The sequence below is a fragment of the Thermothelomyces thermophilus genome, chromosome 2 (genome assembly GCF_000226095.1).
Source record: "Thermothelomyces thermophilus ATCC 42464 chromosome 2, complete sequence".
NCBI lineage: Eukaryota > Fungi > Ascomycota > Sordariomycetes > Sordariales > Chaetomiaceae > Thermothelomyces > Thermothelomyces thermophilus.
Window position 1 is genome coordinate 434,362 of NC_016473.1, and position 20,827 is coordinate 455,188.

At 56.5% G+C, this 20,827-nt stretch overlaps 7 protein-coding genes across 7 annotated transcripts; 4 read left to right on the top strand and 3 right to left on the bottom strand.

Moving 5' to 3' along the window:
• Positions 1 to 2,527: 2,527 nt before the first annotated feature.
• On the bottom strand, positions 2,528 to 3,583 carry MYCTH_2300111 (uncharacterized protein). Its single transcript, XM_003661049.1, has one exon. It carries the CDS (start codon positions 3,465 to 3,467, stop codon positions 2,751 to 2,753), a length of 717 nt encoding a protein of 238 aa, XP_003661097.1. The 5' UTR covers positions 3,468 to 3,583; the 3' UTR covers positions 2,528 to 2,750.
• Positions 3,584 to 3,934: 351 nt separating this feature from the next.
• Positions 3,935 to 5,130, bottom strand: MYCTH_2300113 (uncharacterized protein). The gene is made up of 3 exons (XM_003661050.1): positions 4,872 to 5,130; positions 4,400 to 4,758; positions 3,935 to 4,335 (listed from the first exon to the last, which is right to left on the bottom strand). The coding sequence occupies exons 1-3, from the start codon at positions 5,008 to 5,010 to the stop codon at positions 4,288 to 4,290; spliced, it is 546 nt and encodes a 181-aa protein (XP_003661098.1). The 5' UTR covers positions 5,011 to 5,130; the 3' UTR covers positions 3,935 to 4,287.
• Positions 5,131 to 6,164: 1,034 nt separating this feature from the next.
• On the top strand, positions 6,165 to 8,886 carry MYCTH_2300115 (uncharacterized protein). The gene has a single exon (XM_003661051.1). It carries the CDS (start codon positions 6,480 to 6,482, stop codon positions 8,595 to 8,597), a length of 2,118 nt encoding a protein of 705 aa, XP_003661099.1. The 5' UTR covers positions 6,165 to 6,479; the 3' UTR covers positions 8,598 to 8,886.
• A 1,033-nt stretch (positions 8,887 to 9,919) lies between these two features.
• Positions 9,920 to 13,058, top strand: MYCTH_2300116 (uncharacterized protein). Its single transcript, XM_003661052.1, has one exon. It carries the CDS (start codon positions 10,380 to 10,382, stop codon positions 12,759 to 12,761), a length of 2,382 nt encoding a protein of 793 aa, XP_003661100.1. The 5' UTR covers positions 9,920 to 10,379; the 3' UTR covers positions 12,762 to 13,058.
• A 566-nt stretch (positions 13,059 to 13,624) lies between these two features.
• MYCTH_2300117 (uncharacterized protein) lies at positions 13,625 to 17,549 on the top strand. The gene is made up of 2 exons (XM_003661053.1): positions 13,625 to 16,518; positions 16,582 to 17,549. Exons 1-2 carry the CDS (start codon positions 13,793 to 13,795, stop codon positions 17,357 to 17,359), a joined length of 3,504 nt encoding a protein of 1,167 aa, XP_003661101.1. The 5' UTR covers positions 13,625 to 13,792; the 3' UTR covers positions 17,360 to 17,549.
• A 614-nt stretch (positions 17,550 to 18,163) lies between these two features.
• On the top strand, positions 18,164 to 19,320 carry MYCTH_2300119 (uncharacterized protein). The gene is made up of 4 exons (XM_003661054.1): positions 18,164 to 18,198; positions 18,336 to 18,892; positions 19,017 to 19,062; positions 19,129 to 19,320. Exons 2-4 carry the CDS (start codon positions 18,392 to 18,394, stop codon positions 19,167 to 19,169), a joined length of 588 nt encoding a protein of 195 aa, XP_003661102.1. The 5' UTR covers positions 18,164 to 18,198; positions 18,336 to 18,391; the 3' UTR covers positions 19,170 to 19,320.
• Positions 19,321 to 19,639: 319 nt separating this feature from the next.
• MYCTH_2300120 (uncharacterized protein) lies at positions 19,640 to 20,739 on the bottom strand. Its single transcript, XM_003661055.1, has one exon. It carries the CDS (start codon positions 20,511 to 20,513, stop codon positions 19,791 to 19,793), a length of 723 nt encoding a protein of 240 aa, XP_003661103.1. The 5' UTR covers positions 20,514 to 20,739; the 3' UTR covers positions 19,640 to 19,790.
• Between the last annotated feature and the right edge of the window lie 88 nt (positions 20,740 to 20,827).

Genomic DNA, 20,827 nt, shown 5'->3' on the forward strand with positions numbered 1-20,827 from the left:
GGAGAAGTCGGGGTGGTCAGCAGGATCCGAGCAGCTCAAGGCCATTCACCACCTCCTTTCACGCTGGGGCTCGGAGAGATATTTCGCTCCTGAAGTGCTCCCGGCACAGGCCCAGGTTCATGTTACATCTTCAACCCAGAGCGGTTTAGTGCGCAGAAAGGGGTTATTTCTGGGATGACTTCCCGGCTGTTTGAGTGGGCAATCCGTCCCATGTTCCATGCGACAGCCAAGGAGCGCTGTCTTGGCTTCAGAGACCCTGGAAATGTCCCGGAGGGTCTGCAAGGGCTAGGTTGCAAGGGATGTGGTCCGAGTGTGGGTTCACAGAATACTGGAATTGTTCTCTAGCGGGAATCCACTACACTACGAGTTGATACTCGGTAGAATGGGAGGATGAGATGCTTTCCGCTCGGGTTCTCAGATCTTCGAGGCCAGGATGAACGCAGATGTGCCTGGGAGGCAAAGTTGCTAACCGACCCCTAATGCTGTGTCCTACTGTAACTACACAGTACGGAACACACTGAGACCACTATCTTCGAGCTCCTTGTCTCTGGAGCACTGCCGGCAAAGGTGGGATTGGATCGGTGCTCGAGCGGCGAAAAACGACTGGAATTCTCTCACGCCACACTCTATTCTATATGACCCGAGTAAATTACCTAAGACGCGGGAGAGGACTGCACTCTGCGCGATAACTACAGAGTACTTGCAGTAGACTAAGTGCTCTTGTGATGTATAGTTATACGTACTATACTAAGAGTGTACGTTTTACATATTATAAACACAGGAGAGTCCTTTACTACCGAGGTAAGGAAGGTAATGGAGTATATAATTATAGGTATACTTGGTAAATTCCTCTATCGTACGGAGTATACAGTCAGTAAAGTACTTACCCTGTAAGTAAGACACCTATAATACTAACCACTCGACCAGGCACCCTAAGACCTGAAACACATCTAGGTAACCGACGCTAGCTACATTCGCAGTTCACTAGTGTCCGATAGTTCATTGTTCTATGCACAATAGTTACTCCATAATACTTACAGCTATGCTAATATTTAAAAGTTAATCGAAAGAAGCATTAGGTTGTTAGCCGACCCGGATGACTACGTAAAGGAGGCCGCTCTCTTCGCTTTTGCACGCTTGTTCCACCACGCTTCGAGTGAAAAAGCCTGCAGTGACTCCATAATACAAGTAAGGATCGGAGACCAACCTGGAAGCGTTGTCGGTGATTTCAAAGTTCATGCAGTGGCACATGCGGGGAGTGAAACCATCTCAGGAACACTAGTCAAGCGATGAGATTCGACTGCGTAATGCCTGTTCCATCACCTGCAAGTCCACACTACACAGTGTAATATTTTAGTTTCCGAGCGTCCATTGTGCGGTGCACTGGAAAGCAAGACTTTGCATTAGCAGTAGCCCTTGCCTAAGTTCCCCAAATAGCATGGATTAATTGTGTGTGAGGAGGAGTATGAGTCTCAAGTGCCAAGTGCTCTCTCGAGGGATGGCAAAAGGCTTTGCAGCAACAAAGAGGACCACCTTAGCCAAGCTACCCGGCTGCGACTGTCCTCGGGCTCTAGACTCGCCGAGTCTCGACGAGGGGAGCAAAACAGCCTGGATGGAATGTTGATAACTAATCGCTCCCTTCATTTAGGAGATATTGCTCATGATCGGCAGTAAGGCATACGTACATACCTTTAGTAGTAGTAGTGGCTCGACTGCGACCCCACCCCTTTTCCCATTCCATGACCTGACGACCAGTTCATCGTGTCGCAATATACAGAGAGTGAGTGCCTGTGCCAGGCTCCCAAAATCCCAATCAAGCTTGGTATGGTTTGACGTCTGATGAAAAACACAGGTCAATCCCGTTAAAGATGGATATTGAACAAATGTATAAACCGACACCGATTAAACAAGAAGTATTTATAACAACTACCGGGCTTACCTATCCTTACTTACGTGAAGGCCATAGCAAGCCCAGGCCAACTTAAAGTTAGAGCAAGTAAGTTGAGTTGCAATGGCAATTTATCAGTGTTCAAACCACGGGAACAGCTGATCTAGACATGGAAATCACGTTGCATTATATTGTTCCTATTGCTGGTACTTAGATCTGGACCACTTCCGTGGCAGACCCTCACCTGACAGGTAGTTACATGTCTCATCTCTTCCACCCCCCAACCTTTGAGCATGCGGTGTTGGTCCCGAAAATGGCCAGAAAGGTATAAACTAATGCTACAGCGTACGTCTCTCGCCACACCGGCGACAGTACCCTCAACCATTTGCTGTCTCACATACCAAGTGTTCAATTCCCCGCAAAAAAGAAGGGCGGGCGAAAATGAGCGCGGCGATGGCCAAAAGATCCATGTTTAGGCCACTGATTTCTGCCACCCCTCATGCCCTCCTCATCTTTACCCTCACGTTCTCCCTCACCCTCTTTCTCGCACTCGTCTTCGCCTTCACCCTCACCATTACGCACCCCTTCACCATGATCCTCGCCCTCACCATTGTGCTCGTCTTCGCCATTATCATCACCTTCGCTCTCTCCTTCACCTCCTCCTTTGCACTGGCATTCTTCCTCGTTACTACCCCAATCACTGTCCTCCTCTTCCCCAGATAACGTACTATGTGACCTGCTTGAAGACTCTTCGGAGCCCTTACAATTGGACTCCTCCGCATCCGGAACCCCCGTGCTCACCATGGCCACCCGAGCTCCGTTTGGAACGGGAGTGGACGTGGTCTTCTTTCTGAGTCTCCAGCTAAGTGACCAGCAGCTGTTGGTCGGCGCCCATACCCTTCCGAATCAAGTGGGGGACGCCGTCCTGCTTGATCGCGTCCTGGGGCATGCCGTCCCCAACGAGACGGGGCTGTTTGCCCTTCTCACCTTTGGCCTTGTCATGGTTGTGCTTGGACTCGTCTTTGGCTTTGCCATGGTTGTGCTTGAACTCGTCTTTGGCCTTGCCATGGTTGTGCTTAGACTCGTCTTTGGCTTTGCCATGGTTGTGCTTGAACTCGTCTTTGGCCTTCTCCTTCTCATGCCCGCCCTTCTTCCCGTGTCCACCTTTTCCGCCCTTACCACCGTCCTTGCCTTTTCCTTCCTCGCCCTCACCCTTTCCCTTCTCCTTTCCCTTCTCCTTACCCTTCTCCTTGCCCTTCTCCTTGCCCTTCTCCTTGCCCTTCTCCTTGCCCTTCTCCTTGCCCTTCTCCTTGCCCTTCTCCTTGCCCTTCTCCTTGCCCTTCTCCTTGCCCTTCTCCTTGCCCTTTCCCTTGTTATTATCCTTGGGTGCACCTTTACCCGTTACGCCGATCGTCCGTTTGTCGATTGTGATGACACTCCGGGGCAAGTCGGTGGAATCCGGGATGGGCGAAACGGGAATTGCTTCAACTGTTCGGGCACTAAGGAGCCTTGTCGTGATGGCGGCGCGCCCGGTAGGCGTCTGTGGCAAGGTCCAGACACAGGCTGCCTGTCCACACATGTCAGGTATTCCATTCCTACCAGATAGAGGACGAGTTTGACATACCAAGGCGGCACCAACGGCGGCAGTCGTGGGTTTCATGGTTGGCAGGGAAGTTCACAAACACGAGGATAACTGGCCGAGATAATATTGGCTCTGTGAAGAAGGAGAGGCGGCCGTCTGGAAAGTCAAAGGGATACCTGATCACATTTACGGAGCCAGGGCTATGTTATATAGCAGTGTCTCAGGCCCGTCTTGCTTTTCATACGAGCGGCTGAAAACCCCAGTTTCACTCCAGGTCAAAGGCGAATGGGTGCTGCAAAGCACGGCTACCTACTCATTATCCGAGGGGAGATGGTCACCGCGCCGTCATGTGGCGACGTAAAGCGCGAAGCAAAACACGAGCGGTGGGGTTAGGACGGTATGATGTGGTCTAGCGAGAGGGTAAACATTCGATCCATGGCAAGCCCAAACATTGGATCCCGGTGTTAAGCATCAACACACCTGAGATCCGGTCGGTACTTGCTCTATATCGGTTCGCGCCCCGGAATCTCCTAGGCGCTCTTTGACATTTCCGGGGGAAGGGGGGCTATAGCATGCGAGTCCGTGCAAAAAGATGCCGATTGAAGGGTCAACACCTCACCTCGCTCCAGTTGAACGAGAATGATTTGAGTTTCTGTTCGATCGACAAACGGGTTTCTCCGCAAAAAAAGCAATGACAATAGCTCCTCCAGCCACTCCAGTGCTCCGACCGCCCAAACTGGCAAAATGATCGCTGCTGTACCTGATAACAAGCCGACATCTTGTTGTTTTGGACCAGATCTTTAACGTACACTCGTCCCTACTCTTCGGGTACACCCGAAAACAGTCCTACACGCATGCGGTGACTCTATGGCTGGGTATAAGAAGCGGCCCCAGAGCAAATATAGAGAAAGACGGGGTGGTTGACTCACAAAAGGGAGTTTCGGTATAATAACTGCCAGGACGGCGAGAAAGTTGATGGTGAAATATGCCAGATCGTAATGCGTATAGTGAGTGCTCAGGAGGAAGAGTACGATGGGGACACTCAGGAGGAATTTCTTGGCAGGAGTGTACTGGGCCCCGTCGTCAATCTGCTCCCACATGTTGAGGTTATCGTAGGCTCCTCCATTGAACTCGAACGGCACCCCACGGACGTAGTGGAACATGATGTAAGAGCCAAACATATATGTGATGTTGGTCAGCGTCCATGATGTCTCCTGCGAGACACCGGGGATGATGTCGTAGAAGATCTTCAGGCAGATGATCAAGACCAGGTGGATGGTCCAAGCACCTGAACGAAACAGATCTTGTCAGCATAGTCCACAAACTCCTCGTACTCTGCTGCAGAGAGAGCGTTATGGCTTGTACCCGGACGCATTGTCAGCGACTTGAATCGCAGCGTACCTTTTGCGTTGACCCAATTTGCGTTCAGATTCGGCAGCGCGGACTGATCGCTGAGCTGCTCGATGGGCTCGGGCGGCTCGTGGTAGACTTGAAGAATGCTACTAGATCTCCTCCTCCTACCGGTCTTGTCCGCCATCATGCCGTGCGTAGCCCCACGACGCGGAGGGTTGGTGCTCGCGTCGTAAGCGACCGTGCGAGAGAGTAGAATGGGGGACGACAGCTTGACGGTGTTGTGTCGCCAGGTGCGACGCTCGAGCGGACCGGGACGGAAAGGGCTGGGCTCAGGAGAGGAGTCCGAACGGGTGCAAAGCCACGCTCGACTGTGTCCGAGCTCAATGTCGGACAACGATGGTTGTGCGCTGCGTACGCTACTGACAAGATGATGTCACAGACGCGGTGTCCCAACACGCCCGCCAAGCTCCGTGATCTGGCTTTTTTTCTTGCTTCGTTTTGCCTTCTTTTCTTCGAGTTCAACCCACACAGTTGGAAAGCAGGTATTAGGGAGTGGATTTGGTATGAAAGGGTTGTTCGTGCGCGCTGCCAGAGGCGGACGTGAAGGGGTGTATCCGTCGAGGTCGGTGCCACGGCTCGGTGACGGCTCGAATGGATGTGACTAATGTTATCTAGCTATCGTAGTTGGATCAGCACGCGGCGACGCTGACTTGCCACGCAAGGGAAGTGGCTCGGATGGTCGGAGTTGAACGAGAGATGGCAAAAGAGAAGCTGCGTGGAAGGATTACAATGGGTCGGGTTCGAGAATCCGGGTTCGAAACGCGTAATCGGCGGGCGATAGAGAAAGTAGGGAGAGACGACGAAGCCTGGAAATTGGATGCAGTTGGCAACCTGGCCAGAACCTCCCAAAACCAAGATGCCGGAGATTGAGGAGCACACAGGCCCATAAAGCAGTGGACACTCCCTGTAATGATGTGTGTACGGTTATTCCGTACCTGCCTACGGATACATGTACGGACTGACTGATGTTAGGTACCTTACACTACTAATGTGTCTAATGTAAGGCACACACTCCGAACCCCCTACAGCCAAGGAATTCGCGTATGCAGCAGATGCAGCAAAATCCGTATTGCGTAGAGTACGGACATCAGTCAGTGCTTGTAATACGTTACGTGGGGTTTTGCAGATGGTGAGGAGCCACTTTGTTATCTCATGGACATGTATGTATGTACTAGTACGGAGCCATGTACGGAGTACGAATGATTGGTATTTCAACCGAACTTCCTTACGCGGTGCAGAATAATCCGTGCAAGTGCCTTCCCCCTCGGTTGTGGGGCAAATCTTGGCTCGCTTCCCGAAAACCTCAGTGCATTTCGGAACCTTGACACAGAACCCAGGGTGAGTACGCGAGACGGCTAATTTTAGAGTAGTCCCTATTCGGAGCTTATGTTTAATCTCATCTCATAACCTCAAACACCGGAAGCACACGCCGGTCATTGCCCTTACAGATCAGCGGGTTGCTCTTGGTCTGCTCTCGACTCCCATCTCCGACAAACGGCGGCACGAGACAGAAGGCGAAAACTTGCGCCAAGGGCTATTTATTTCAGGAAGCCAAACATCGGTGACCGAGGCGAGGTCAGGGCCGCGGACACCGCGATGCAGGCGCCAAGCCAAATGCCCAAGCCGGAGGCGACTTTAGACGAATCCTCACGCCAACACACGCCAGGTCAGAAGCGTGCAATCCCCGAATCCGGGGGTCACAACGATGAGGGTAGTCCTGGCAGCAGAAAAGAACAGGCGGACGATGCTGGTCTCCCATCCCCAAAGAGACTTAAGGCCGCTGTTTCTTCCACCGAGGCTGATGAGACGGCCAGCTCATTATCGAGTGGGCCTCCCCCATCTCAAGCGGATAATGCAGCTCTTCACGCACCCCCAAGGGCGCATGCTGGTTGGAATCGAGGCATCACCAGCGGCCTGCGGACATCCTTCGCCGCCAAGGACAAGCTTCGGAGGCCTCTATCCCGGCAGGCTTCAGGTTCTCCCGTCCAACCACTTACCGGGTCAATAGACGTCGACAGCCTGGCTATGCCCTCTGCAACCAGTCACCTATCTGGGGCGATCCGGAGGGATGACTGGCAGGCTCTATTCACGAAGTGGTGTGTGAGATTGATGGCCCTAAACCAGAGCCAGAAGGGACTCAAAGATGATCCAGCCCTTCTGAGAGAAGCTTGGGGTTTATGGCTCGAGACAAAGGTGTCCTTGCCACGCGCCCACCGCACAACTGCTATGGAGGTGGCTAAGGAGACATGTCTTGACGCGGAGAAACTTCAAGCCATGTTTTCCGAGGCGCTGGAAACCGACCTCCAGAACCCCTGGGACGCGCCCCCGACTATCACCGGACAGGCGGAGAGCGTGGAAACGGAAAAACAGAGCAATGGGCAGCCAGCAAGCGCTGAGTCTGCACCAGCGGGGTGTCAGGAAACGAATGACTGGGTTCTGCCACCGCCGCCGTCGTGCGCAGACTTCGACGTCAGACACAAGGATCAACGTGGTTGGGAGGAAAGGTTCGTGGCATGGTGCAAGTCGCTCATCCAGCTGAACGGACAGAAGATCAAAGTCGACACCATTCGGGAACGGAATCGAGTGGCCGAGTTATACTTGAGATGGGTCGGGACCATCGACGGGCTATCGAAAGCAAAGGCCGCTGCTGCTCGGCGAACAGCGATCCATTACGCGCAAGATAATAGCGCGCTTCTCACGGCTCTTTTCGCCGGCACTTCGCCCGGCGGCGAACTCCAAACTACCGGATCAGTCTCGCCGCCACGGAATGATCCCAGGCCTTCCCCGACGGGTGCCGTCTCCGATGGCGAGGACGAGACGTCCGGTGACGGAGGGACCGACCTGCTCGAGGAGAAGGTCGCAGCATACCGCGAAAAGTATTTTCCGGGACTCGGCCCCAACGAGACTATTTGCCACATGTGCGCATCTCGCGACCACGACGCGACTGAGTGCCCAGAGACGGCGTGCCGTTTTTGCGGCGATGCCGGGCACCGGTCCTTCGGCTGCCCGACGCGTCTTCGGTGTACGAAATGCAAACAACTCGGCCACCAGAAGAAAGACTGCAGCGAGAAGTTGGCACTACCGCCCGACGAAGTGGAGTGTATCTTTTGTCAGTCGCGCGATCACGTCGACGCGTCCTGCCACGAGATCTGGCGGAGCTTCAAGTTCAACCCCGCCACGGTCCGCAGAGTCCGTTCTCTGCCGGTGTTTTGCTACTGCTGCGGCAGCGAAGGCCACTACGGCCCCGCTTGTGGCCTGAACCCGCAGAGGGGGGAGGAGGGACCCTGGGAGACATGGAGTCAAGCAAATTGTGACCGATATCAGGATCCCGCTTCCTCGGACGTGGCTACTGTATTTGAGGCGCCCTCTACCAGCTCCGGCCCGCGGTCCGAGCGACCTGACTTTGGCAAAAGCATTGTCCCTCAGAGACACATCTTCTTCGAGGACACGGACGATGACGATGAGGCGGAGGAATTCATTAGACCGCCCGTGCAGAAAATCATGCGGTTTGGACACATCAGCTTCCCCGGCAGCAAGGATGGAGGGAACCGCAGCGGAAGAGGGCCAAGCAATCAACACAATGACAAGAATGGAAGATTGGGGTACACGCAACCACCGCTCCCTCCTGGGCCTCCCCCACCCTTGCCGCCACAAGGCCACCAGGCGAACGGGAGGAGCGGCGGTCGGCGCAGAGGTGGAGGGCGAAGATACTAGACGAGTCAGGGGCATGAATCGCGGGGAGGTGGTTTTCCGCCCAGGGACTGCAAACTAATAGTCGGAGGGTCGCATTCCCCATTCAAGGAATCTAACTGAGAAGGTAAACGAGTTACCTCTTTGGGTGAAGATAAGAATTGTGTGTGGGGATTCGAATTTGCAAAAGCATGTCCGGTTGCCGGATTCGACTTGTCACTGAGAAAGGGCAATCTCGACTCCTCATAACCCTTCGAGGGTCGAAAGTGCGCCATCACCACTCCCGTCAGTGCCATGTTGCATCGGGCGTGACCTCCGGGCCTGTCAATGGCGGTGAGGATAGAGAGCGATCGGTGAGAGATTTATCCGCAGAAGAGAGCCCTAGCGGCCACTTCCGGGAGAGCGGTCTGGACAATCAAAAAGGGTAGGAGGGGAGGAGGGGTTACGGAGTAGAGTGGGGAAGGAAGCAATTGGTGGTGGATTCGCTAGCAGGAACGGGCCGACCAAAAGACGCCCGCGAGTGTCTGGCATTTTCTCGAACACATCCGTCAAAAAGGGGGAAGTGCCGCGCTCGTGCTAAGACTTCCAAAGAGCAGAGGATGCAATGCGCCACAACCGAAAAAGGCGGATCGTGAGGTTGTGGAGGGTCCTTTCTCCGTTCCCGACACGCCTCGACATCGAACATGAACCAGTCGTGTCGATCCAACGCCGTCGTGGGATGGTTCTGCTTTTATGGGAATCGGTTACGGATCGACATCGCGCCAGTTTCGCGCAACAGTCGCGCGTCTCTCGCGCCGCGTGGCAGTCAAGGTCCAATCATTGCGCAGTCAAGAAGGCCCTTGTCATTTTCGCGTCGATTGATTGGTTTATGGAGCACACGCATCCACGAGGCCCGCCTCACCGTCTATCGATAGCGCTTCTCCCCTGGCCTTCCCCGCAGCCACTAGGACCCCTCATCTGCACCCGTGGCAGAGTGTTTCTTGTTTCAAACCTTCTTACTGGATGGGAGCAGCCGGCCCTGAGACTGCTGCAGATGGCCGCATTGGCGTCATGCACGACGCCTGCCCTCCGGACCATTCAGGAAGCCCGGCGCGGTCCGCGAGGTCGGGCGCGCTCGCGGCGACCGGCCATTCCCTGTTCTGTTCCCGCCCTTGCTCCTGCATGCCGAACATGCACCACGGCTGCACAACGCATGCGGGCAACACCACACAGTACTAGTGAGTCACCCATCACCATTCGTTTTCGGCCCTCAACGGTTCTGGGGTGGCATCTCCAATGGATCCGCAACCTCGAAATCGCGCATGGGGGAACGAGAAGGAAGTGCGGAGGCTGTCGGTGACGAAGGACAGAGGTCCTATCCATGGCTTTCCATGGCTCATATGGAAGAACCCAGTATAACAGGACCCTTCTTTGATTCTGCTCCTGTCGATGGCCGGATCGAGGCTTCCTCCCTTTCTCCTGATATCTCTGGCATCATCTCTTCATACTCCGCGGCTCCCTGGTGGTGCCCTCCGTGCTCCCACCCAGCAAGATTCAAGCCTATCTCTCCTTTACGTTTTCCACTTTTCTCCTATTGAATTGTCAATAAGCAGTCGATCGAGTCTGTGTCCCGCGTCCTTGACCTGATTCCAGACCGACTTCCACAACCCACCAGCCACTCTAAGGACAAGAAAGCATACATCTTTTGTCGAGCCCACATCCAAGGCCGCCCTCTCTCGGCTAACTATCGCTGGCAAGCGCCGTCCCAATTGTCACGCATATACCCAATTCTATCGACATTCGTCGCTCTCACGACATGCAAGCACCATGGCGACCATCCCACAAGCATTCTACTGCCTGTGGCAAATTGAGGCGATCCGCGAGAGACTCTTCGAGCTGCTGCCGAAAGAGGACATCTGCGCGGTCCGGCTGGCCAACTCGGCCTGCTGCAACCTGGTCACCAAGAGGCTATTCCTACGAACCCACCTGACCTTCTCGGCAAACAGCCTCACCAAGGCCAGCAGGATAGACGCCCTGTCGAGGATTGGGCACCACATTGAGCACCTCACTTTTTACTTTCCCCATTCCAACGCCACCTTCTTGCCGCCCCTGATCCACCCCCAGACTGGCCAGGAGATCTGCTTCCTTTACAACCCACACACGTCGGCCGAGTCCGGCCTGACGAGGCCTACGTATGGCAGCTCGGAGCTGGGCGAGATCTTGACACAGCAATACCCACCCCTCTTCCACGCGGCCACCCATGTGCCCTCCTTCATCAACGCCATGAAGCACATGACCAACATGCGGCACCTCACCATCAAGACGCCCGGGCAGAACCCTTCGGAGCGCTACCGCCGGGATATTGTAGACTACGCGCTAATAAGCCTGCGCATCTCGCTTGAGCGTGCGCCGCTTACCAAACTTTCCAAGCTCACGCTGTCGGGGGTCCATCCCTCTGCGTTCAACTACCTCCGGCATGCGCCGGGCTTCGGCGCGCTCCCCTCGGCGTCGGTGCGGTGGCGCCAGATCCGGAAGCTCTACATTTCGGTCGAGTCTTGGGACTTTTACGGTCCATCACCCGGCCTGGACCACCTCATGATTATCGACGACTACATCCGCGCCTTTGCGCCGCAGCTCGACAAGCTCTCCTTCACCTGGCTCGGCCGCAGGGGCCCTTGCCCCATCGCACTCTCGGGCGACCCCCTCTTCGCTCCGCCACGGAACTCCAAGAAGCTCTTCAACGAGGTCACCAGCCCCATGTCTCCGCTACCGCCGCGGCCCTTCCGCAGACCGCTGGTCATGCCCCGCCTTCGGTACATGTCGGTACGCAACACGACCATGAGCGTCGACCAGCTGCGCGGGCTCGTAGCCAGCCACAAGCACACGGTGCGCGAGTTCGATTTCGAGAACGTCGCGCTCATCAAGGGCGGCACCTGGGAGGAAGCGCTCGCTCCGCTGACCGAGGGCGAAAGCAGCGATGCGTGGTCGCCTCGCTCCCTGGGCAACAGGGACTACAGGCCGGGGACGTCGAGGTCCAACGCGTCTGGATCTGTCGTCGCCAGCTCGGTGGAGGACGAGTATCTCCCGGCCTCCTCGGCGGCGGCAGCGGCGGCCAGCCGGGAGCTGTTCGAAGTAGACCTGGAGGGCATGATGTTTGGTGGCATGAACGACGTCGACGCCTTGGAGGCGGGTGTCGAGGAGTGGGCTCGCGGGGTCACCGCCGCCGCCCAAGGGGCTTCGCGCCCAAGCACAGCCGAAGAGTGGCACGAGAATGCACGGCCCAGCTCCGCCGGGAGAAGGAGCGGGGATGACAGCGGCTTGGCCTCGGATATCGAGGCCGCAAAGCAGGCGAGCGAGGGTTTCAGTACTAAATTGAAGAAGCGCCGTGTCCGCAGGCGACCCCGTCAGCACCAAAAAGAGGAAGAAGCCCCTAAGCATCAAGAGAAGAGGGCCGAGGACCGCAGGAGGGAGCACCACAGTGATGATTCCCGGCACCACAGCACCCGGAGCCACCACAAGCACTCACGCAGCGACGATATCAGTGATCGTCACTCATCCAGCCGGGACTCGCACAGGCGACACCGCCACCATCGCCGGCACCGCTCGGATGAAGGAGCCGAAACCACGTTCATGGCTGGAGTCGTCGGCACGGACGATGAGGCTGACCGCCCGCCCGAGACCCCGCGGCCCAAGATGGACATCAGTGTGCCCATCCTTAACCTGGACCCGCTCCCCGTGCTGTTGCAGCCAACAGTCTACGACCCGTCGGCCAAATTCGGGCCGTTGCTGGACACGCCCGAGTCTTCCCCCATATCCGACGACGGGCTTTCTCCCACCCAGCGCTCCATCGAGGCGGACATGCTCGCCGAGGCCGAAGAGGCGGCGGCGCGCTCCTCGGCGCTCAAGCGAGCCAAGCAAGCCGTCATTACAAAGCTGTCGCGCGAGTTCTCCAAGCGGAGAATGGACGGAAGCAAACCGCGCAACAAGGACTCGGCCGCCGTTATCGCCAGCCTGTCGGCGCTCAACCTCAGCATGAACCTGCCGGCACAACAGTACGGCGGGCTGAGCTGCGCGTCGTCGTCGAGCGTGGGACACCGCCTCCGCGATAACATGTTTGGGCGGAGCATGGCCAACGTGGCCATCGCTCCCGATCACCGCAGCCTGGAAAGCCAGACTGCTCTGGTGCCGCTGATATTCAGTCGGTCCTAGGGTCGCGTAGCAGGTTGCAAACCATATTTATTTCAGAGCCATGGCTGTTATTTTTTTTTTTTTTTTTTTTTTCAGCAGTCGGCCTATCGGAACATGGAGTTGAAGGAGGACATGACCAGGGAGCGGGTCGGATAACGAAGAGAAAAAAGAGATGATACCATGGGAAACGGATGATTCCTGACACTTACGACTTTTGTAATGACTTTTCCTTTGTCCATATCACGATTGAAACGAATGAACAAAATGAATTGTTTATGAGCAGATACGATTTCGTAACAGTTGAAGCTTAGATTTTGCCCTCACCTGCTGGTGGTGTCTTGCTCACGGAGCACTCGGCCTCTTCTCCAACGAGATATTGACTGCAGTTTGGCGACCAATAGCCTTGGATTGCACCTGGCGAACGCGTTCTAGACTTGACTCGGCTCTCTTGGCGCCTTTAAGCCAGCGAATTATACTCCTCGACCTCGGCCAGGCCTCGCCCAGTTCCCCGATCCGAGCCCACTGCTCTTCTAAAGGCCCAGAACCTCTTGAAGTTTCGCCGATTCATTCTGACCTTGCGATGCGCAAGCGGGATAGTTCACCAACTGTCCACTTTCCGTTGTTACGGACAAGCCTCCCTATGATCCATCTGTTGTCGCTCGCCGCGCGAATTACCCGAATGCACGCAGGAATCGCACGACAGCAGCAGCAGTAGCAAAAGCAGCCGCGTCCGTGGCTGCGATTCCCGGATCTAGAACGGGGTGAAGTCCGCTCGTTGGGCTTGCCGCCTTCGGATGATCGGGCGGCCGGGACGAACAACACATTCAACCCTCGGCAGCCGGGAAGAAGAAAGGAAGCTCGACTCATCAGCGGTCTCAGACGTTGCGAACCAAAACCTCGACAAGACACCGACCACGGGACAGTTGCCCAAGTGCCGGTCCTCCGCTTACAGGTGCCGTCCTCGGGTTGTCTCCAGCCGGGCAAGGAATATGCCTGGACCGCGGCGGTCTCGCTTTGACTCCGCCCTCCGGCCCGCTGAGACATGCTAGAAGATGAGGATTGCCATAAGAGAGCAGCTCGCAACGGTTGTGATACTCGCGGTCGGAGTTGCCCTTGCCGTCGTGTCAATCCCAACATGGATATTCGTCAACAACTTCACGCTCGGCGTCGAGTCCGACGGCTTGTCATTGACTGCGTCGCTCAAGGCTGCGAGGATAGCGTCCGAAATCAAGCTGATTCAGACGGCCTGTCAGAGCATCGCGACACGCCTGCTGTTGCAGGACGCCTTCAGGAGGTTCTACGCGTCGCAAGCCAACAATACAACCGATGACGACACCTGGGCGGACGCTCAAGACGACATTCAGAGTGCTCTCGACAAGACCGGATTTTCCGCCCTGCTGCAGGCTCGCCTGTACTCGCGGAACACGACGGGTAACCCTAAGGGCCTCGTGAGCCTCACCGGCAACGGGGCCATCGACTCCGGTCCTATCCTGCTGCCGTACAAAGCCCCCAACGGCTCTGATGTTCATCTGGGGGATCCCGAGTACGGCTTTCCGCCGTCTCTTTTTCCCAACATCACCTACCGGGACCTCGGCCGCCCAAGCAATGTGATGCCCAACACGAATGCCTTTACCGCCGTCGTGTTTCCCGGGGTCTCGCTTGGAAATGGCAGTGAAAAGGCCGGTGTCCTTCTTGGACCATTGGTCGTCAACTCCACATACGCGCTCATTTCACTTACCATCCCGATCCGCGACACCGGAAACAACGACTATGTTCTCGGCTACATGACGCTGGTTGCAAACACGAGGACACTGGTCGAGGTGCAGACGTCCAGGGAAGGCTTGGGAAACACCGGGAGGGTACTGTTCGTGGGCTCTACCAACCCATGGAACCACTTCAGCGCCCCGGTGGCCGCAAGCAATTCAACCTGGACCCCGCCTCTCGAAGAGTTTGGAGAGCAGGAAGTGCGGTTCCTGCTGCCGCCCCAACCTCCAGATGGCCAGCCGGACCGGCATAGTCTGCGAAGCTTCGGATCTGGTAAATATGGCGAACCATTCCGGCTACGTGAGTACCCAGCAGTCTTGGATGTTTTGCGCGACCAGAATCCGTCCCCTAATAACGCTACAAGCAAGCTCTCCACGACGAATGAGCAGGGGTACTCGGTAGCCGTAGGGGTCGCCCGGCCGCAAACCCCGCTGGTGTCTTGGGCTATCGTGGTGGAGAAGGACCGGACCGAGGCGTACCAGCCGATCAGGACGCTCCGCAGCATCCTCCTGGGATGTGTGTTTGGCACATTGGGCTTGGTTCTGCTGCTCGTTTTCCCATTTGCCCATTGGAGCGTCATGCCGATCAGGCGCCTTAAAATAGCCACGGAGAATTCGATCGATTCTCCGGGCTACGAGGATGACGAGGACGATGTCTTCGGCGAGGAGAACCCGAGCTCGGGTGGGACGACGTCAGGCAGATCGTCGGAAAAGGGAATGCTAGCCAATATTCGCCGCAAGATACGCAAACACCAAAGGGCCAAGCTGAGGCAAGCCGTGACGGTCGAGCCGGGGCGCCGCCGGTTCAAGATTCCCGCCAAGGTCGAGAGCGGGAAGCACTTCATCACAGACGAGCTGACGGAACTCACCCAGACCTTCAACGAGATGACCGAAGAATTGCTCAAGCAATACACGTCTCTCGACGAGAAGGTGGCAGAACGGACGAGGGAGTTGGAGATCAGCAAGAAGGCGGCCGAGGCAGCAAACGAGAGCAAAACTCTCTTCATCGCCAATATCTCGCACGAACTGAAGACACCTCTCAATGGCATCATGGGCATGTGCGCCGTTTGCATGGAAGATGACGACCTGCAGCGGATCAAGCAGTCCCTCAAGACGGTCTATAAGTCGGGCGATCTCCTGCTCCATCTCCTCGAGGACCTGCTCAGTTTCTCCAAGAATCAGATCGGACAGCAGGTCAGTCTCGAAGAACGCGAGTTTCGGCTGGGCGACGTCCGCTCGCAGGTTTTGGCCATCTTTGACAAGCAGGTTCGCGAGAGCAGGAGCGGGCTAACGGTCACCTTTGTCTCCGACACCCCGGCCCCCGGTCCGGACGGCCGATCCAGCACGGACAAGCGACTCCCGGCTCTGGGTCCTCCGGGCGTAGGCAGGTTAAAGGACATGTGCCTCTGGGGCGACCAGCACCGGATACTGCAGGTTATCATCAACCTCGTCAGCAACAGCCTGAAGTTCACCCCACCCGGGGGCACGGTCAGCCTCAGGATACGCTGCGTCGGCGAGGTTGAGCAACCGAGCGACGAGAGCAGGACTTCGTCGTTCTCCAAGACAGGCTCTTCCAATAGGGCGGGCCGCACCCGGCACCGGGTGGGTTCGGGGTCGACAAACTCGGCAAGCTCCAAGGGACCGCATCTGCCTCTCTCCTCGGTCAATGGCGGGACCGCTCTCGCCATCAATCCCGCGGACCCAAAGGCCACGCCGCAGATCCACATCCGGGAACGTTCACCGACCCCCCCGCCGCCAAACGCCAAGACATACCTGTTCGAATTCGAAGTTGAGGATACAGGGCCCGGAATCCCCGAGCATATGCAGCAAAAGATCTTTGAGCCGTTCGTCCAAGGCGATCTGGGATTGAGCAAAAAGTATGGCGGCACTGGCCTCGGATTGAGCATTTGCTCTCAGCTGGCTACTCTCATGGGCGGCCACATCTCGCTCAAGAGTACGCCGGGTGTGGGGACGACGTTTACGATGCAGATACCTCTCAAATACGTCAAGGAACGGTAAGCTCTTGCGTGTCAGACTTCCACGGACCGCAGATTTGCTAACAACTACTGCCTGCTCAGTGCCTCGAGCACCGCCTCCAGCAGCGTGAAATCACGACCGCCAAGCGTAGGCTCGATGGAAGGCGATTCGCGGAGTCTAGCCCCGCGGAATTCGACAGAAGTTCAACGTCAACCGGCCGCTGCTCCTGTACTCGACCAGCAACCGCGCCTTGTTGGCCTCAGCCAGCCGTTCTTCGCGTCGACCACCCCAAACCGGATCAGCAAGGAGGACCAGATGGCTGCTATCGACCGGGCGATGGCGACCAAGTCCGGTCAGGGAAAACTCCGTGTTTTGGTGGCCGACGACAACTCGACCAACATCGAGGTTGTCAGCAGGCTTCTGAAACTGGAGGACGTCTATGACGTGACCATTGCAAAGGACGGTCAAGAGGCGTATGAGCTGGTCAAGGCCAACATGGAGAAAAACCAGCTCTTTGATGTCATCTTCATGGACGTTCAGATGCCTAACCTGGACGGGCTCCAGTCAACGCGCCTGATTCGGAAGATGGGCTATTCGGCTCCCATCGTCGCTTTGACCGCTTTTTCCGAAGAGAGCAACGTCAGGGAGTGCATGGAGTCGGGCATGAACGAGTTCTTGAGCAAACCCATTCGGAGGCCGGCATTGAAGAAAGTCCTGGCCAAGTTTGCGACCATACCGGAGGAACCGGAAACGTCGAGCTTGACGCGCAGGACAACGCCCGACAAGACTCCTGTGGCGACGCCCGAGTTGGAGGTCAAGGACCCTCTCGCGAATGGCACGGGTATCTCGGCGAGTGTCCCTCCTACTGAGGTACAATGATACAGGTAGGGGTCGTCGAAAAAGACCCTTCGAATCTGACGCAGGCTCAATGTTCTTGGGGACCTGTTTTGCTCGGGAAGCACTGCTCATTTCAGGAACACTCCTGGCAATCCTCGTGTTGCCCCCATCTTTTCCTTTCTCCCTTTTCCTTCTTCTTCCCCTGAAATATACCATTCTGGATCTGCTCGTCCGATCCTAAGATTGAATGATGGTGGACGGGTGAACTCGGCGTTGTGGTGGTTCTCAAGCAGCGTATTTGGCCTCTGGCGGTTATCTGCTCAATCCTTCTGCGGGTCATGGGCAAGCGAGGCGGGACTGAATCGGGATTTGCATCATCTGTAGAAAAGGAGACGGGACAACATCAAGTTGGCTGAATTGCATGTACAAACAACACCTTTCAGGGGTCTCGTTCAACGTAACTCATTTTAATTCCTCTCTGCCGAGCTGTATGGGTAGTTGTCCCAAGCAAGAGGAAGTCTGCCGCCTTTCGGTTAAGGCCCCTACGAGTGTCTCGTTATTACAGTGTAACCCAAATGCCTTGATCCTGGATTCCCCACTGCCGACGCATGCTAATCCAGGATTATTTGAGGCTCCGGCTCAAGTTTGGCTGCCGAGACCAGATCCCGGGGTCCCCGCACCACCCCTCCGGCCCGACGACCGGGATCGGCGGAGTGGGTGGGTATGCTTGAAGGGCCGGGCCTACCCGTTGTGACGAGCGTGACAGTCACAACATATTAAATTAACCAGCCATCCTGCTTTGTCCTTGCTGCTCATATTTTTTGCACTCCCAAGACTTCGTCACTCCCCCCCTTCTCTGATCAGGATCAGCAATCAACTCGGTGAGTTGGGGGCGCGCCTCCCCTTCCCACCCTCCTCTTCCCCTCTCCACACACAAAAACAAATCAAGCCGTCAACACCCGTCATCGACATCAGAGCAGAAGAGAAATGCTGACTCGTTTGGGGCGAGGGGGAAAAGCTACAAACCTCCAGCAACACATCCACCACCACCACCACCACTAACAGATCCGCACCATGCGTCTCCCCTACGTCCCGAACCCGCCCGAGACCACGTCCGAGGAAGAGGCGGCGATCGTGGAGCGCATCAAAGCCCGGCGCGCCCCCCGGCCGCTGCAGGCCCTCGACCTGACGCTGCTCCACTCGCCGCCGGTCGCGGACGGGTGGAACTCGTTCCTGGGCGCGGTGCGCACCAAGACGACCCTGCCCGCCGACCTGCGCGAGATCGCCATCGCGCGCGTCGCCGTGGTCAACCGGGCCTGGTACGAGTGGATGCACCACGCGCCGCTGGCCGAGCAGGGCGGCGTCAGCAAGCAGGGCATGGAGGTGATCAAGCGGGAGGACCCGCTCTTGCTGGAGGCGCCCGGAGGCGCCGTCCCCGCCGGCCTGACCGAGAAGCAGTGGCTCGTGGCCTGCTACGCCGACGAGATGACGCGGAACGTGCAGGTGAGGGACGAGACGTTCGCCCGGTTGAGGGAGGCGTTTGGGGACAGGGAGGTCGTTGAGATTACGGCGACGGTGGGTGGTTGTTCTTTTTTATTTTTTCTTTCATTTACTGTCTCCTTTTTCTCTGCTTTTTCTCTGCTTTTTTGTTCCCCTCTGTCATGGACGAAACGGCCCAACGTGCTGACGCTTCGGTTAGGTCGCTTGCTACAACTGTGTGAGCCGCTTCCTGGTGGCATTGGATGGTGAGCCGCCCTACACGCCCCGATCGATGTCGATTCTTTGCGGCGTGTGAGCTGACACGAGAGTAGTCGGCGAGAAGAACGGTCTTGGACCCGATGCAGTGCACTAAAGGAGCAGGGGGGGTTGGGGAAGGGGGGAAACGGCCTTTGAGGGCTTTACCGGGTCAGAGTCGAGTTACATATGCGTCAAGGGCACTTGGTCGCTTGGTCACCAGATGTAGAGACTCTTGTAAGGGGAACTCGAGCTTCTTAATGGCCGACCCCGCAACCGTCGATGATACGCACCCGTTGGTATTAGACTTGAATCTAAGCGAAAAGGAGCAAGGACCTCCATGCTGGAGATACTCTGTACATACGAAGTGAGGGCTTCGGACGAGAACAAAGGAACACAATGCGGAAATTAATATTGTGATTACCGTGAAGGGAATAAGGGGTATCTCAGGTGAAGTGACACGACTCCGTACGAAATTCGTCCGACCAGAACCAGCTCAACTAACTGCGTCTTCGTCTTCTCCTCCTTCTGCTCCCCCTCCAGTTCAAAAAAAAAAAAAAAAAAAAAAAAAAAAAAAAAAAAAAAACTGTCGTGATGCATTTGTTTTCATGAACTCGTATGGTAAGTGGGTTTCGTCGCGTCATCAATCATCCTAATTCTGTCATGGGCGCATATCTGGGGGCAACTCGAATCTTCGGCGCTTCGCCGCACCGAGGAAAGGCAAGGACATCGGACACACTTAGGGTGACCGTGACATGGCCAGCTCAATGCTTGCATGCCGTTCTCGAAGAAGTGGGCTCTTCTGTAGCTCCATTACGACCCCGGCCCAGCCCTTGCGGTGGCCGCCTTCGACGTTCTCTTGGTGTCCGATCGCTTGGACGGTCAACCGCCGCAGCGGGGACTCTGACTTGATCCCGTCTGCCAGAGCTTTTGGTAGCGCCCCCGGGCGTGGCGTAAGCGGCAGACCTGCCGACTTCTCCGGGTCTAGGAGCGCAACGTCCTTCTTCGCTGCCGCCTCGGTCGCCGTACCGGCGATGATGGCCATGTGGACGACGAGGAAGCGCATCCTGAGCAGGTCGAGCCGCCGTACCTTCTCCTCTAGCCTCTGCCGATGGCTAGCCCAGCACAGGCGAGCACCATTGCGGAGGCGAGGGCTGCCCTCTCCGACCAGCAGGGTGTTCAGCTCCTCCCGCAATGCATCTCCGCTCTTCTGAATATCCCGCAGGAGCCGGGCGAGCCGGAGCTTGTCCTCTAACCGCTGGACCTTGGTAATGTCGCGGTCGTAGGACTCGTTTTCGGCGACGGAACTGTCAACCACGTCGAGGAAGGTAGACACCTCGCTCGGCGCATCGAGGTACGCCTTTGCGTAGCGGTTGACGATCGGGACGAGCACGGCGAGGGAGAGGAGAAGAGCGGTGAGCGAGAGGACAAGGATCCACTGCCAGGCGGACGAGTCGGTCATGTTAAAAAGGGAGCGCTGTAGCTACGTCGAGGCATGCCAGCTCGTAGCATAAGAGCGACACTGCTGCTGATGGATGGGAATTGATCGCATGTTCCGGACATTTTTTTGTGTGTCCAGGTGTGGATTGGCCCCCCTGCTGTCAGGTGCAGGGCAAGAAAACGGTTGACGGAACCGCAGTAAGTCCCCGGAACCTGCTTGCGCGCACCCGCCGCCGGCCGCTACGGCTCGCTGCTGAGTGTGTGATTTAACCGCCCGCAGGACTGCATTGACAGGGGTTGCGGTTGACAGAGCCATCGTTAGCCACTGACGCAGGA